Raw genomic sequence first — 17,449 nt, 5'->3', positions numbered from 1 at the left:
AGAGCACTATGCCCCAGTATGAGCAAGCTCCCAGTTTCAGGGGATCTGATGCCCTCTTCTGGCCTTAGGTGGCAACAGACACACATGCAGGCAAAACACCCAGACATATAATAAATAAAGCAAAAATAAAAGAAAAATTTTGAAAGAAAGGACAGAAATGACTTTATATAATAACATGGGATTTGAAATCTAGTTAAAAAAATTTTTTGTTTTTTTTGTTTTTTTTTGGATACAGGCTGTCCTGGACTCACTATGTAGCCTATTATGGCTGTCCTGGACTCACTATATAGATAAGACTGGCCTTAAACTTAAATATTATTTATCTGCTTGCCTCTGCATGTGGTGCATGCGCCACCACAACCAGCTAAACCTTTTATTTTTTTTAAAAAAGTAAACTAAAATTAAACTCTAGACTTTACTGAAATATTTTTGTTTGTGTTCTGGGATTGAACTGAAGAGCCTTTCCCGTGTACTCTGCCAGTGGCCTACATCTTACACCCAGATGTCTACTCCTTGTTCTGTAATCCAGTCCAGAGCAATGTGTAGCATTTACTTGTCTCCTTTGGGCTCAACTGTAACTGTGTCTCAGTTTTTCCTGGGTTTCAGGACTTTGAGCAATTTTGAGAAGACTAGGAATATTTTATACAATGTCCTCCACTTGCACCTGTGTGATGTTCTTCTCGTTATGAACTTGAGGGTTTTTCAGAGGTGAAATACCTTTCTTTGGGTGATTGGAGAGATGGCTCAGTGGTTAAGAGCATTGCCTGTTCTTCCAAAGGTCCTGAGTTCAATTCCCAGCAACCACATGGTGGCTCACAACCATCTGTAATGAGGTCTGATGGCGTCTTCTGGCCTACAGGCATACACACAGACAGAATAATGTATACATAATAAGTAAATAAATATTAAAACAAAGAAATGCCATTCTTTGTTCTTTTTAGATTTATTTATTTATTATGTATACAGTGTTCTGCATGTATGCTGCAGAAGACAGCACTGAGCCATCTCTCCAGCCCGAAATACCATTCTTATTACATCATTTCAGAGTGCTAAACCCATAGAGCACGTGATGTTACCTTGGTCACTTTACTGAAGAGTTTGAAGAAGCAGAGAATATCTGGTATCAACTTCTGTCCTCCACATATCCTACCTCCAACATATTTAATTAAAAAAAATTAATGTAGCTTAATAGAGCTACAAATAACATTGTGACCAGTTTATAATGGGCATACATGATTTTGTTACATAGGCAAAGCTAGCTCTGTTATACAGTCTAAATGTGAATGTGTGTGTGTATTTTATAGACACTAAAGGAAAAAGAAGGCTTCAAAGTGTTTTTATTTTATACCCTTGGGGGTCATTGTGAATGAGGACCTAACTCACTGCTTTTCTCATAGTTCAAGTTCAGCTGAAAGAGTAAAAGCTAATAAAGATGTAGCGTCACCTCTGAAGGAACTGGGCCTACGAGTCAGCAAGTTCTTGGTGAGTGTACATTAGTACGGGGTCGGTGTATGCTATGTGTGGGTGCCTGTGGCTTCATTATTAATGAAGTTAGTAAAAATTCTAAGCTTCAGTAGCCATTGCTGACTTAAGACGTCTGTGATTTAGGGTCTTGATGAAGAACAGAGTGTGCAGTTACTGCAGTGTTACCTTCAGGAGGACTACAGGGGGACTCGGGACTCACTAAAGGTTTGTGGTTCTGCCCAACTCCCATCCATCTGTCTTTTTGGTGAGTTTGGGCCCTGGCCCTTTCCAGAAGAGATTATGAGATACACAGGTGGTAGGCCAGACTTTATCTATCTATCTATCTATCTATCTATCTATCTATCTATCTATCTATCTATCGTTTTTTCAAGAAAGAGTTTCTCTGTGAAACAGTCCTGGCTGTCCTAGAACTCCCTCTTTATTCCAGACTGGCCTGGAACTCACAGAGATCCGCCTGTCTCTGCCTCCTGAGTGCTGGGATTAAAGGTGTGCGCCACCACCACCCAGCTGAGGCAAGTCTTTTAATGATTCATTTTTATTTTATGTGTATGGTGTTTTGCCTGCCTTCATGTCAGTGTGAGGGTGTTTGATCCTCTGGAACTGAACTACAGACAATTGTGAGCCGCCATGTGCATGCTGGAAATTGAACCAGGTCCTCTGGAAGAGCAGCCAGTGCTCTTAACCACTGAGCCGTCTCTCCAGTCCCAAGGCAAGGCTTTTATTGAAGGCTGGAAAAAGAGCCCAATCTGTGTTTAAACCGGCACCTATCTTCATTCTTGCAGTGCTTGAAATGGCAAAAAATTGCATATAAATGAGAGCTCTAAGAGAGCACCCAGGCTGCTAAGCTTTAGTTTTATGTAGAAAGAGACAGACCAGAGAAGAGGGAAAGGATTTGAGCATCTGTTAGGTTAGACTTGACTTAAACATAAGGTAGAAATGTTTACAGAAATGAAATAGGTGGGTCGTCATGAAGGGTGTGCTGCATCTTTTTCTTTGCCAGTTAAATTCTGCCTGTAAGACAGCCTCTTGACTGTTCTGTTTTCTTTCAGACTGTTCTGCAAGATGAGAGGCAGAGCCAGGCCTTAACCCTGAAGGTAAGCAGTAATTGCTGTTTCATTCTTTGGTAGACAGTTGTGTGACAGATCCTAGACCCGTTCTTTTCTTTTCTTTTTCTTTTTCTTTTTTCCCCAGGCAGGGTCTTAATCTTACTGTGTATTCCTGGTTTGCCTGGAATTCACTATGTAGACCAGGCTGGCATAGAACTTAATTAGATCCACCTACTTCTGTCTCCTCAGTACTGGATAGTAAAGGCATGTGCCAACACATCCACCTTCTTGGCTGTTTTTAGATCTTAGCTGAAGCTTCTTAGCCACAGGACCCAGCTGAGGAGTTATTCCCAGAGTTGCCTCTGCTGTTGACAACTTGTTCATAGTGGCTATTCTCTGAGACTCAGCTAACTTGGTATTTTGGGGGGAGGAATGTGATTATGATTAACTCAGCTTCAAGGATGCTAGGCAAGTATTCCATCACTGAACCCCACTCTCAGTCCTTTCAGATGAAATTGAGCAAGGTTAGTTTGCATTCCTGTACTCCTTGCCTGTCCTACAGCCTGCTCACTGCGGGTCTGTCCTGTGGATTTGACTTCTGAGGTGGTTTCATGTTGATACTCAGTGCAACTTAAGTCCTTTAGTTGCATGTGGTTAGAGCATGGAGCCCTGGCACATTTGCTTCTTGTATTTACCTGGCAGTTTGTAACTTTGATGTTATTTGGGTCTCTGAGAACTCATGATCGAAAATTGTTTTGGAAATAATGTTTAGATTATTAAGTCATAATAATTCCTTTTATCTTCCATGATTTATTTCTTGACTTACGACTTTTTTCCCCCAGTAGAGGGGTATTGTAGAATAGTACTTTAACTATGTAATGATATATTATATTTATGTTGCAGAATATTACTTTAACTATGAAAAGCTGTGTTGCATTTTTTTATGCTGCATTTGTTTAATTATATAAAGACGTGCTGCTCTTTGCCTTGCCTGCCTAAGGCACCTGATTGGTCTAATATAAAACTGAATAGCCAGTGGCCAAGCAGTAGAGGGACAGGCAGGGCTGGTGGGCAGAGAGAATAAGTAGGAGGAAGAATCAAGGCTGTAGAGAGAAAATAGAATGAGGGAGGAGAGGGAGTTGCCTGGGGTTAGTCAGCCTTAGAAGAAGCAAGAAAGTAGGACATAGAGAAAGAAAAAGATAAAAAGCTTCAAGGCAAAATGTAGATGAAGAGAAAAAGGTTAAATTAAGTTATAAGAGCTAATGGGACAAGCATAAGATAAGGCTGAACGTTCATAACTATTATGTCTCTGTGTCATGATATGCGGGTCTGGCAGTATGAGAAATCGTGTCATGGAGGGGTATTGCTTAGTTCAATTGTTTGTGTCTTTGTGATTGATGATATTTATTAGATTTTTCTGTTGAGGTTTTAAAATGTTTTTTAGGACTTGAAGGTGGCTCAGTGGTTGAGAACACTTGCTGCTTTTCCAGAGGGCCCAAGATGGGTTCCTTGAACTCATAGGGCAACTCACAAACGCCCACCATAGTTCCAGCTCTAGAGCATTCATTGCCCTCCTCTTTCCTCTGACCTTGGTAGGCACCTGTACATATACAATATATACATATGTGCACACAGTACAAATAGAATGAAAGGAATTTTAAAATATTTATTGTGTATGCCTTCATAGCTAGCATGCAGAGGTCAGAGGACCACTAGTGAGACTTGTTTCTCCTCTTCCAGCATGTGGGTCCTGTCGGGTTTGGTGGTCAGTACCTTTACCCACTGAGCCATTTTTCTTGCCCTCCTTGCACATTTTTGAAGGATCTGGTTGTCAGGAGTTGTAAACTTGAGTCTCTTTGCAAGAGTGAGATAGTGATTTTGAAACTTTGTGGGTTTTCCCCCTAGATTGCAGATTATTATTATGAAGAAAGAACCTGCATTCTTCGTTGTGTCTTACATCTTCTGACCTATTTCCAGGATGAACGGCATCCTTATAGGGTAAGCTTGCTCGGTTTGCTTTGTTCTCTCTACCCTTGTTTTTCAGGTTTAAATAATTTCATATCACTTGTATTCACCTGAATGTTTACCTTTTATTCTACATGTTGTGTTACGCATTCTGGGGTTTAAGGCTGAATATGCAGACTGTGTTGACAAACTGGAGAAGGAACTAGTTGTAAAATACAGACAGCAATTTGAAGAGCTGTACCGAATGGAAGCACCAACCTGGGAGACGCATGGCAATCTAATGGTACGTAGTTCTTATGCTCATCTCTAGCTCAGGAGAATATCATGCCGTGTTCAGGGTGCCATAGCAGGGTTACAGAGCTGAGTACAAGTGTGGGTTCGTCAGACCAGAGGGAATGTGTCAGAACAAAACATTGATTAATGCTCCCTAATTCTGAACCTTTTCCTTGGTCCATTTTCTCTTTTTTTTTTCCGTTTCTTTTTCTTTCCTAATTCATATTAGGAAAATCAAAGTGTTAAAACCCACTCCACCCCCTTTGTTTTTTATTGTTACCTAAAATAGTCTCTTAGTAGTTAATAGAATTCTAAACCCAAGATTTCATCTTCTCTTTTTTGGGGGTTGGAGAGAGGACAGGATTGAGACAAGGTCTTACTCTGTAGCCCAATCCAGGCCAATCTGGACCTCATAGAATCTCCCTGCCTTGGCCTTCCAGGTCGATAAAATTTTTTTTTGTTTTGTTTTGTTTTTTCAAGACAGGGTTTTTCAGTTTTGCCCTGGATGTCCTGAAACTTGCTCTATAGACCATGCTGACCTCAAACCTCACAGCCTGCCTTTGCCTCCCAAGTGCTGGGATTAAAGGGGTGTGCCACCATTGCCTGACTAGCTTTAATTTCTTTATGATCATTTTCTTCTACTATGTATAATATTAGTTTGATCATTTTATCCTAAATTTCCAGCCAGGACTTGTCTTGAACTCCTAATCTTTCAGTTTCCACCACCTAAGTGCTGGGAGTACAGGCAGCACCTACCACACCAATATACTATTTTTTTTAGTTGTTTGGAAAACAATACATTAACATTTAAAACATGTCTCGCTGAGGATGCTATTCAGTGGTAGAAAACTTTCCAACATGGTTGAGGTCCTAGTTTCAATATCTAGCACAGCAAAACAAAGAAAAACATCAGCAAAAACAGATGCTAGTTGTTATGATGTGCTGACCTGTCACCTGGGTACCCTGTCCTTTTGAGAGACAAGCCCTGCATTCCCAACTCACTTTCCTTCCACCAAGACAAGCTGATCTCCCGTCTCATCCTTCCAGTACTCTCTTATTGTCCTTCTGAAGAGGTGGCTACTACCTGTCTCTCTCTTCCCCTCTCTGTCTCCTCCCCCGACTTCTCTCTCCTTCCCTCTTTCCCTGACCCCTCCATAATCCAGTAAATAAATTCTATAACCAAACTCCTTCTGCATGGTGTATCTGTCTCTCACCTGCCACGGCCCCACTGAGTCCTCAGGTGATACGCTTGTGGCCCCTCTTGGCACTGGCCTTCCCCTCCATCCCAATATCTGCAAAAAGAATAACACTAATTATTAAAAATATCTGATAGAAGAAAAGTACTCAGGCCTGACTTGGTAGTACAGGTTTGAAATACAAGCTGTTTAGAAGGCAGAAGCAGAGTATTGTTCTTTCAAGGACTGGTCTGGGCTGCAGACTGAGTTACTTAAATAACTAAACAAGACCCTGTTTCAGTGGTATAGCACTTGGCGAGCAGGTACATGAGTACCTGATTTGATGCCGAACAGTTCCCCCCAAAAAGAAGATTTAATCCAGGTCTGTGTCAAGTTGGAGAGTGGCTCTGCAGTCAGCAACACTTGTTGCTCTTCTAGGGGACCTGAGTTCAGTTCCCAGCACCATGTTGTATGGCTCACAACCATCTCTAATTCCAGCTATAAGGAATCCAACATCTTTTTTATCCTCCAAGCACAGTTACACATACGTAGAATATAAACACAGGCATATATGCATAACTAAAAATCTAAAAACAGGCCCATTTAGAACAAAATTAGAGAATTTTTCTGTGCCCTTAGGAAACTTGTTTTGATATGTTTTTGCTCTTTTGGCTTTTGGGGGAGTCTGGCATTACTTTTTCTCTATAGTTTGCTGTGTATCTGGGTGAGCTGGCCCTGGTATCCTCCTCTCCTTGTTCTCTCATTTACTCCTTCTTTCCGTCGTTTCTCCTATTTCTACTCTCTGCCTGCCAGCCCCACCTGTCTTTGCTCCTGCCTTGCTATTGGCTATTCTTTACTAGACCATCAGGTGTTTTAGACAGGCACAGTAACACAGCTTCACAGAGTTAAACAAATGCAGTGTAGGAGCTGGAGAGATGGCTCAGTGGTTAAGAGCACTGGCTGCTCTTCCAGAGGTCCTGAGTTCAATTCCCAGCAACCACATGATGGCTCATGACCGTCTGTAATGAGATCTGGCGCCCTCTTCTGGCCTGCAGGCATACATGAAGGCAGAATATTGTATATATAATGCGTATACATAACAAATGTAGTGTAAACAAAAGTCCCAAACCTGAAAATAATATTCCCCAACAAAACTTGTAGTAAAAAGAACAGAAAATTCCTAAAAGGAAACTTAAAGAAACCCAAAGTCTTAGTACAGAGAACTTGAATGTGCTGCTGGGGACCATAAATGAATAGGAACATACCACTACATTCTTTTCTATTCTCTATCGTTTTTTTGGGGATGGGGGAACTCACACAGAGTCTCTCGTGTAGACCTGGCTCTCGTGGAACTGGCTCTGGAGACCTGAGATCCTCCTGCCCCTGCCTCCTTGGTGCTGGGTTTAAGGGAGTGTGCCACCACCAACTGGCTCCATATCACGTTCTTGAGTGTAGAGATTTAGCACCATTAAGGGGTGGTTTGATTTGTCCGATATTAGCTTGGAAATCTCATGTAGTCTCAGAAAAAAATACTTCTGTTTTTGTTTTATTTGTCTATTGTTTTGAAATTAATGACTCTAAAATACCTTATAAAAGGAAGCCAGGAAAATGGAGAATTAGTCTTATCAGATAATAAATCTATAATTTCTTTTGTGCTACTGGAGAATTGAAATAGGGTAGATAATATGTTTCATTGCAGTGTGCCCCAGTCCCTAACAGTACAATGATTTAACATTGCAGTGTGCCCCAGCCCCTAACAGTACAATGCAGCAAGGAAAGAATAGTAATGTAAAGCTAGAAGTTGGCATGGGAATAGACACAAAACCAATGGGAAATTAGTGTGAAACAGCTGACATTTGGGGGCCGGAGAGATGGCTTTGTTGTTGTTTTTCCAGAGGACTCTGGGTTCAATTCGCAGTACCCACATGGAGGCTCACAGTCATCTTTAACTTCAGTTTCTGGGTTCCAAAACCCTCCTGGCCTCTGTAGATTCTGCACAAATGCAGTACACAGACATATAAGGAAGCAAAACTTTAATATACATAATTTGTTTGTTTGTTTGTTGAGACAGAGTTTCTCTGTAGCTTTGGAGCCTGTCCTGGAACTTGCTCTGTAGACCAGGCTGACTTTGAACTCACAGAGATCGTCCTGCCTCTGCCTCCTGAGTACTGGGATTAAAGGCCTGTGCCACCACCAGTGGCAGATCCGTATACATAAAATAGTATATGTAAGAAAAAGAAAGTGACATTTCAGTAGTGGGAACTAAGATCGTGCAGTTAAATAGTACTAGAGCCAATGTGTAACCAACCAAGCACCACCTCTACTCTAGACTTTTTCCTGAAAACTGTTAAAAAAGAAAATCAGTACCTAATATTTAGAAGAGACATCTAGCTAGGGTGTTGTTAGCTCAGTGGTAGAGTGCTTGTCTCACATGCATGAGGCCCTTGCTTCACTGCCCATTCTACTACCAAAAATACAAAAATAAAAATCCTAGTGTTTAATTTTTAGGCATTAGATATTTTCTTAAATTGAGAAAGTGTGTCTCTGTATGTTGATATATATAGGTCATGCATATATAGGTCGGGAAATGTTGGAGTTGTTCTCTCCTGAAGTTCTGGGGATTGAATTCAGGTCATTAAGCTTAATAGCAAGTACCCTTGTTCACTGAGCCATCTTGTCAGTTTTTGAGATAGAGTCTCATTCTATTGTTTGGACTGACCTGAAACTCATAGTGATCCTCTGCCTTAGCTTCCTGTGTGTTAGGATTAGAAACATACACCATCATGCCTAGCTGATTATGTTAAATTTAATTACGTTATGATCAGCATATATTTATTTATATATTTGTTGGTTATTTGAGACAGGATTTCCTATAACTAGTTGGCCTGGAGCTGAATATGTAGTTGAGGATATACTTGGACTCTTGTTCCTCCTGCCTCTTGAGATATTATCCCTCTGGGATAATGAGGGTGTGCCTTTGATGCCTGACTTTTTTTTTTTTTTTTTTTTTAAAGATGGGGGGCTGGAGAGATGGGTCACAGGTTAAGAGCACTGGTTGTTCTTCCAGAGGTCCAGAGTTCAATTCTCAGCAACCACATGGTGGCTCACAACCATCTTTAATGAAATCTGGTACCTTCTTCTGGCCTGCAGGCATATATGTAGACAGAATACTGTAAAACAAAATAAATAAAAATTAAAAAAAAAAAAGATGGATCTCACTCTGTAGCCTAGGCTAGTGTAAAATTCATGAAGTAGCTCTGATTGTCCTTGAACTCAAATTAATCCTACTGTTTTAGTCTCTGAGTCCTGGGATTGCAGGTATGAGCCACACCCAGCAGCTCCTTGTAATGTTTTATAAGGTACTATCCCTCCAGCTGTTAATGGCATGTTCCAGTCACACAGCTTGAGCAGCTAAGGTAATCTCTAATTATTGTTCCATGGTTTATTGTCCACCATAGGCTCTTTATTGGCGAGTATACTATGTTGAAAAGAATGTTGGCTTGACAGTTGTAGTGTGTGGTGATCTATAAATATCAGCTGCTTGAAGTTGTCCAGATCGTTTGTTTGCTGACTGTTCTTGCCACATTGTTCTGTAGGTTTTGTAGCATGATTATGTTAGCAAAGATTGGTGAGAAACTAGATGTGGCGCACTCGTAATCTTAGCACTTGGGAAGCAGAGCACAAGAATTGGGGGTTCGGGACCAGCCTCAGCTATATAGTAAGTTCAAGGCTAGCCTGGACAACATGATGTGTCCCTCTCACACCCCGAACAACATGGAGCTGTTAAACATACCCCAAGGTGTTCTTCCAGGTAGACTCTGAAATTACAGCATTTATATGCAGGGCATTCTATGTAACATTAAAAAGACGGGACTGGTTAAATACTATGTAGCAAATCTAAATACATCTGTGAAAAGGAGTGGAAAGTATACTGTCATAGGAAGTTTTCCTTGAGACATTGTTAAACAAAAAAGGTAAGTTGTGAGTTGTGTAACGTGTTACTTGGTTTAGAGAGAGAATATAGGCTAAATCCCCCATTACATTTGATACACTGCTTAAAGGAGACTAGAATGACTGGCTGCTTGTACAGAAGTGTAGATGACTGGGCAATAGAAATTACAGGGACATCCATACCCCTCCCCTCCTTTTTTTTTTTTTTTTCCTTGAGACAGGATTTTTAACAGTCCTGACTGTCCTGGGACTCCCTGTAGACCAGACTGGCCTTGAACTCACAGAGATTTACCTGCCTCTGCCTCCTGAGTACTGGAATTAAAGGTGTGTACCACCCCTGTCCAGCACAGGGACATCATTTTTATACTTTATTCTTTTTTTTAATATTTATTTATTTATTATGTATACATTATTCTGTCTGCATGTATGCCTGCAGGCCAGAAGAGGGTACCAGACCTTATTACAGATGGTTGTGAGTCACCATGTGGTTGCTGGGAATTGAACTCAGGACCTTTGGAAGAGCAGGCAATGCTCTTAACCACTGAGCCATCTCTCCAGTCCCTATACTTTATTCTTGTATTTTAAAATCTTCTATTATGCATATATTATCTAATAAAAGAATAGCATTTTTTAGGCTGGGTGGTGGTGGTGCATGCCTTTAATCCCAGCAATCAGGAGGCAGAGGCAGGTGGATCTCTGTGAGTTCGAGGCCAGCCTGGTCTACAAGAGCTAGTTCCAGGACATGCACCAAAGCTATAGAGAAACCTTGTCTTGAAAAAAAAAATCCAAAAAATAATAATAATAATAAAAAAGAATAGCATTTTTAGAGATTGATGTTGTGGTACATTCCTCTTTAATCCCAGCACTTGGAGTGTGAGTTGGTCAGCCTAGTCTACATAGCCAGTTCCAGGCTAGCCAGAGATACTTAGTCAGACCTTTTCTATATTTAAAAAAAAAAGGAAAGAAAGAAAAAGGTAATTTGTTTTCTAGTCTTAACTTTGTCTCCCATGTTCTCTATATTGGTGCAGACTGAGCGCCAGGTGTCTCGATGGTTTGTTCAGTGCCTCCGGGAGCAGTCCATGCTGCTAGAAATTATTTTCCTCTATTACGCATACTTCGAGATGTCACCTAGTGACCTACTGGTACTAACCAAGATGTTCAAGGAGCAAGGATTTGGTAGTAGGCAGACCAATAGACACCTGGTGGATGAAACCATGGATCCTTTTGTAGATCGGATTGGGTGAGTCTGCTTGAGTTGTGGTTTATGAAACTTGCAGTGTTTAGACCATTGGTATTGGAGTGGCTCTGTCAAGATGGAGAGTTAAGGTTGTCCCTTTCATTGAGTGGGTAGGGATGTGGGTGCATGTGCTAACATGTTCCTGTTCATAGTCTGTCATTAAGGGACTTGGTCTCTCAAAACCCTTCTATTCTTTATTTATTTTAACATTTAATTTTGCTTTTGTAAAAAGAATGTGTGTTTTGTGTGTGAGTGTTTTTCATGTATGTATGTGTACTATTTGTGTGGCTGGTGCCTATGGAAGCAACAAGAAGGCATTGAATTCCCTGAAATTGGTATTCAACTGGTTGTGAATCACCATATGAGTGCTGGGAACTGAACAGGATCCTCTGGAAGAGCAGCAAGTGCTCTTAGCTGCTGAGCCATCTTGTTACCCCAAAAACATCCTTTTTGTTGGTTTGTTCTTCAAGACAGGATTTCTCAATGTAGTCCACGCTGTTCTAGAACATGCTCTGTAGAACAGGCTGGCCTTTAACACAGGAATCCACCTGTCTCTGCCTTCCAAGTGCTAGGATTAAGTGTGCACCTCCATGCCCAGCAAAGACATTATTCTGTTTTAATCTTTTTTTTTTTAAAGATTTTATTTATTATGTATTCAGTGTTCTGCCTGCATGTACACCTGCAGGCCAGAAGAGGGCACCAGATCTTATTATAGATGGGTGTGAGCCACCATGTGGTTGCTGGGACTTCAACTCAGGACCTCTGGAAGAGCAGGCAGTGCTCTTAACCACTGAGCCATCTCTCCAGCCCCCATTGTGTTTTAATCTAAGAGGTTCATTCATCCATTCAACAGGAGTACTTTCTGAGCAGCTCCTAGAGGCACAGTGCAAGTGCCTTGATGACACTGATAAGCAAGATGTGTACTCCTTGTCTTCTGTGAAGTCACTGTCTATAGTCTTTGAATTTATTTTTTCTGTACTACCTTGGATATATCCATACTTGAGACCTATTTTCTCAGTGAGTGAGAGCTGGGTCAGGTGTAGGTTGTAGCTCTGGAAACCTTCAGTGCTAGTTCTGAGCTTCCCTGAATAATAGACACAGCCACAGGTCAGTGTCAAGTCCTTGAAACTGAGATATGAAACTGGAAACAGGAGCATAAAGTACATTTCAAGTGTCTGAGATGCAGCTTGAGTCGTGGAGTGCATGTTTGGCACACACAGGCCCTGGGTTTTTTCCTCTGTCTTTAAAAGCTAGTGATAACAAAGAATGTGAAAAGACTCATTCATAACTATTGATATTAAATGAATTAAATTAGATCTTCAGTTCAGCAGTTTCAGAAAACCATGAGTGAGACTGTGGTGTGGTCTGTCCTTTCCAGGTACTTCAGTGCCCTTATCCTGGTGGAAGGCATGGATATCGAGTCCTTGCACAAGTACGCCTTGGATGACAGGAGAGAGCTGCACCAGTTTGCTCAAGATGGGCTCATTTGTCAGGTGAACTTGGAATAACATTTTTTTCGGGTGGTTTATAGTTTTTTGTTTTGTTTTGTTTGGGGGGGGGAGTTATAGACAGGGTTTCTCTGTGTAACAGCCCTAACTGTCCTGGAATTTGCTCTATAGACCAGGCTGGCATCGAACTCACAGAAATCTGCCTACCTCTGCCTTCTGAGTGCTGGGATTAAAGATGTGCGTTGCCACTGCCCAGCAGTTTTTAGTTAATCTTTAGCCACTGAACTATCCTGATATACAGCATTTTTAGTTCTGTATTTGTAATCAGGTCTGGGAGAGACCAGAGTTATTGTGCAGAGATGATAATTAATTCTGCAATAGGGAGTAGAGTCGTAGCAGGTAGCCCCAGGACAAAACCGTTGACATTATGGCATTTGTGGGTTTTGTGCAAAAGAAAAAGATGAATACTGACTTAGAATGAGTAGAAAGACAGAAAGTGAGAGTCATGGAAAGTTTAAGAAGTATCGGGCTGATAACTTCTCTAATTCTCTATTTGAACATGGATTTTAAAGTTTTAAACTTAGATTATAACAAAATCAGTAGAAAGAATTGTGGGTTGAAGTAGAAGTGATTGGGTGCATCAGCAAGGTGGTTGGGGTGAAGATGTGTGCAGTGTTGGTGCAGGAGAGGCTTGCTGAGATTGACAGCATGCCTGACTTGATCTGGACCTCTCTTTTTCATAGACACACATGTTTTCTACCCTCATTAGGATATGGATCGTGTGATGTTGACCTTGGGAGACATTCCACATCATGCCCCTGTACTTTTGGCCTGGGCTCTCCTCCGTCACACACTGAACCCTGAGGAAAGCAGCAGTGTGATCAGGAAGATAGGCGGCACGGCCATTCAGCTGAATGTGTTTCAGTACTTGACTCGACTGCTTCGCTCACTGGCCAGTGGGGGAAATGACGTGAGTTGTATATGAGGACGGAAGGCCTGGAGATCAATGGCAACTGTGACTTGGCTTGTTGTGATTTTTATTCTTTATTGAGATAGAATCTCAGTATATTGCCCTGGCTGACCTTGAACTCACGTGCCTCCTGCCTCTCACGGGCTGGAATTGCAGGCATGTGCCACTGTACCAGCTTTGTAACAAAGTTTTCACTGGCATTTGTAGGTGGTCGACAGCATACTCGGCACTCCCCAGTGGCATCTTAGTCTTTATAGCACAGGTCTGCTTGGAGTACCATCTGACTTACACATTAGAAAACCCAGGAAGGTGTAATTTGTCCCAAGCAGCAATACTGAGCAAGTGGTAAACAGTTTGAATTGATGATGAATTTGACTCTTGTTGTAACCTGTGGGTCCTGAACCCTTTAGGTGTTCAACAACCCTTTCACAGGGGTCACCATTGACCACCAGAAAGCACAGATATTTTCACTATGATTCATTACAGTAGCATAATTACAGTTATGAAAATAGCAATAAAATAATTTTATGGTTGGGTGTCATCACAACCTCAGGAACTATATTAAAGGGCTGCAGCATTAGGAAGCTGAGAGAACCACTGTTCTAGAGGATGACTGGGGACTCTGACAATGAGTGAGAAACTTCTGAGGCTTGATTGGGGTTCAGAGAGAGTTCGCCTGGCTTATTGAGTCAGCTCATACGGATGTGCTAAATTGAGACAGGAGCAGGCTTAGTGGTTATGTGCTTACCTAGCATGCATCTGGCCTGGAGTTAACCTGCACTGCCCATTGAATCAATCAATCAATAAATAAATAAATGAAAATTTAAGAAAGCAAAATGAAAATGGAGTTTTAGAGATTGTAATTATTGGCTTTTCCCCTACTGAGTAGAAGACTGTTCATGGAAGAGCTTCTTCACAGATGTTTGCAGCATCAGTGTTACAGTTACCTGCATAGTGGCCAGAATATAGACCTAGGGAAATGCCCTTTAGTAGTTATAAGTAAACTCTGACAGTAGGACAGTGGACAGCTCTTCACTGTTAAGAAGAAGCCATGAGAAAACATGGAATAGGTCTGTAGATACCGCTCAGTTATACAACACTCATCTAGCATACGTGAAGGCCTGGGTTTGAGTCCCAGTCATCCTGGCCCATGCCCCAATGAAAAAAGGACAGAATTCTGATGCGTATATATTCCTAAGTAAAAGAAGTAAATTTGAGGGCTGGAGAGATGGCTCAGAAGTTAAGAGCATTGCCTGCTCTTCCAAAGGTCCTGAGTTCAATTCCCAGCAACCACATGGTGGCTCACAACCATCTGTAATGGGGTCTGGTGCCCTCTTCTGGCCTGCAGGCATACACAAAGACAGAATATTGTATACATAATAAATAAATAAATATTAAAAAAAAAAAGAAGTAAATTTGAGGAAGCCACATAGTGTGTGTCTCTAGCAGTGTGACATGCTGGGAACTATCAAATGAGCAACTGCTGCCAAGGATGAGTTGGGAAGAAGAGGTGAATAAGCCAAATGGAGTTTTTAGGACAGTGTGACAGCTCTGTCTGATGTAAGCCTATAGTTCTCTGAAAGCTACTCTTTGGGGCTAGGGATTGAGCTTAGTGGTAGAATATGAGCCCAGTCATTGTTTCATGAGACCTTAAGTTCAAACCCTGGACCACAAGAATTTTAAAAAAGAAATTTGTGTGCCAGATGGTGGTGGTACACACTCTTGATCCCAGCACGTGAAAGGCAGGGCGAGGCAAATCTCTGAGTTTAAGGCCAGCCTGGTCTATAGAGTGATTTCCAGGACAGCCTGGAAATCCTGTCCCAAAACACAAACAAGACAAAAAAAAGAAATTAGTTGTAAAACAGAAACCAGCCAGCTCTCAGTACTGCAGGTTGGTAGATAGTGATGTCTCATTTGGATTAGCTCATAGAGCCTCTAGTAGGTAGCTAGTCTCCTGGCTAGATGTGGTTTTCTTTTTATCCACAAAAACTTTGGTCATTTTGAGTTTGGTTTTATTCCTGTATCCTAATGTTTGTGTGTCCACCCTAATCTCGTAACTAAATTAGAAAAATTATTAATGTTTATGATTCCTTTTGCATTTGTTTTCAAGGACTCTGTTGCTGTGGTGGCTGAGTCTTGGAAAGAGTGTTCCTCAGATTAGTCACTCACTCCTTTGTCATTCCAGTGCACCACCAGCACCGCCTGCATGTGTGTCTACGGCCTCCTCTCCTTCGCGCTCACCTCACTGGAGCTCCACACGCTGGGCAATCAACAGGTCAGTAATGGGCTTTCCTTAGGCTTCCTGACTGCCCCACATTTACAGTCCAGTCATGACACTGCCCCCTCAGATCTCATATATCTTGTTTCGTTCCTTACTATTTGTTTTCTTTTATTATTGTATGAATGAGATGTAAATTGAAGCAAGAAAAGATAAAATCCTGTCACACAGGATGAAATTATATTATTACATATATTTATATATTATGTGTATAATACACACACATGTTCTGTTAGCAGTTGGATTTGTCCTTTCCATTTTACATGCAGATACTCTAAATTCTAATATAATTCTGTATTGGAATCATGGTATGTATATATGAAATTAGCTCTGGGTTACTGATTATACCCAATATGTAAATAGTAGTTATGCTATCATGTACAAAGAATAACTATAGAGGAAGGTGTGCGTGTTTGATACACAGACATGATTCTTTATCCTATCTCCTTGTATTTTGAGATGTAGTCTCATTTTATAGTCAGGTGGGACCAATACTGGGTAGCCCAGACTGCTCTCAACCTCCCACATGTTGCAGACACTTTCCTCAATGGTTTTGGTTCATGGTTGGCTGAGACTGGATGTACAGCCTGACAATTTAAGAAACCACTGACAGGCGAGCTGACACTGTCTGCTTGTGTATGTGTTTTGGTGTTTTTGTTTTCTTTGTTTTGGAATTGGTTCTCATATCGCTGGATGGTCTGGAACTTGGTTTGTAGACCAGGCTGACTCTGCACTCAGAGATTTGCTTGCCTCTGCCTCCTGAGTGTTGGGATTCAAAATAGGCACTACCTCCCCTGTCCACTGTGTCTGACATGGCTCGAGGGGTTCAGAGGTCAGTACTGACTACTGAGAATATAGGTGTACATACCATTTCTAGCTTCACTCTTGGAAAATTTTTAAATTGAATAATAAAAAGTGATTTTAAAATAATTTTATCGTATGTAGATACATGGTATATGTGTGCATGCATGTGCATGAGCAATTGTTTGAGTGTGGCGGTCAGAGGGCAACTTTTCAGTCAGTTCTCCCTCCTACCATTACATGGATTCTGGTGATTAGCTCTGGGTTGTCAGGTTTGTGGAGCAGTGTTTCCCTCTCAACTGCATCCGTGGCTCCCTAAAGCTTTTTTTTTTTTTTTTTTTTGATTTTTTGAGACAGGGTTTCTCTGTAGTTTTTGGTGCCTGTCCTGGAACTAGCTCTTGTAGACCAGGCTGGCCTCGAACTCACAGGGATTCGCCTGCCTCTGCCTCCCGAGTGCTGGGATTAAAGGCGTGCGCCACCACCGCCCAGCTCCTAAAGCTTTTTTTTATTTTTGTTTTTAAATGTGCATTGTTATTTTGTCTGTGTGAGGCTGTCAGATTCCCTGGAACTGGAGTTGTAGACACTTGTGAACTTCCATGTGGGTGCTGGGAATTGCACTGGAGTCCTCTGGATTCCAGGACTGTCAAGGCTACACAGAGAAACCCTGTCTCAGGAAAAAAAAAAAAAAAAGAAGGTGAATTTGTGAATCTGTTTGCAGATAAGATGTGCATGCCTCAGCCTCTCAAGTAGTATGTAGCTCATAGGCATGCAGCACCATGCCATAACTAACTGTAGGTCACCTAAAAAGAAACTGGTTCAT

General features: G+C 41.4%; 1 protein-coding gene across 2 annotated transcripts in view; it reads left to right on the top strand.

Annotated features, from left to right (window-relative positions):
- Positions 1-17,449, top strand: part of Nup188 (nucleoporin 188) — a 57,661-nt gene that overhangs the window by 14,090 nt on the left and 26,122 nt on the right. For both annotated transcript variants that reach the window (XM_048431963.3, XM_085681408.2), the window contains exons 4-12: positions 1,398-1,482; positions 1,609-1,689; positions 2,535-2,579; positions 4,437-4,529; positions 4,660-4,779; positions 10,924-11,135; positions 12,511-12,625; positions 13,350-13,550; positions 15,736-15,825. In XM_048431963.3, the coding sequence (XP_048287920.3) occupies positions 1,398-1,482; positions 1,609-1,689; positions 2,535-2,579; positions 4,437-4,529; positions 4,660-4,779; positions 10,924-11,135; positions 12,511-12,625; positions 13,350-13,550; positions 15,736-15,825 (1,042 nt within the window). The remainder of the gene's footprint in view (positions 1-1,397; positions 1,483-1,608; positions 1,690-2,534; positions 2,580-4,436; positions 4,530-4,659; positions 4,780-10,923; positions 11,136-12,510; positions 12,626-13,349; positions 13,551-15,735; positions 15,826-17,449) is intronic.

The sequence above is a fragment of the Myodes glareolus genome, chromosome 21 (genome assembly GCF_982192425.1).
Source record: "Myodes glareolus chromosome 21, mMyoGla1.1, whole genome shotgun sequence".
In the NCBI taxonomy this organism is placed as follows: domain Eukaryota; kingdom Metazoa; phylum Chordata; class Mammalia; order Rodentia; family Cricetidae; genus Myodes; species Myodes glareolus.
Note: the sequence above shows the minus strand (reverse complement) of the source record. Positions and strands in the feature narration are given on the sequence as shown.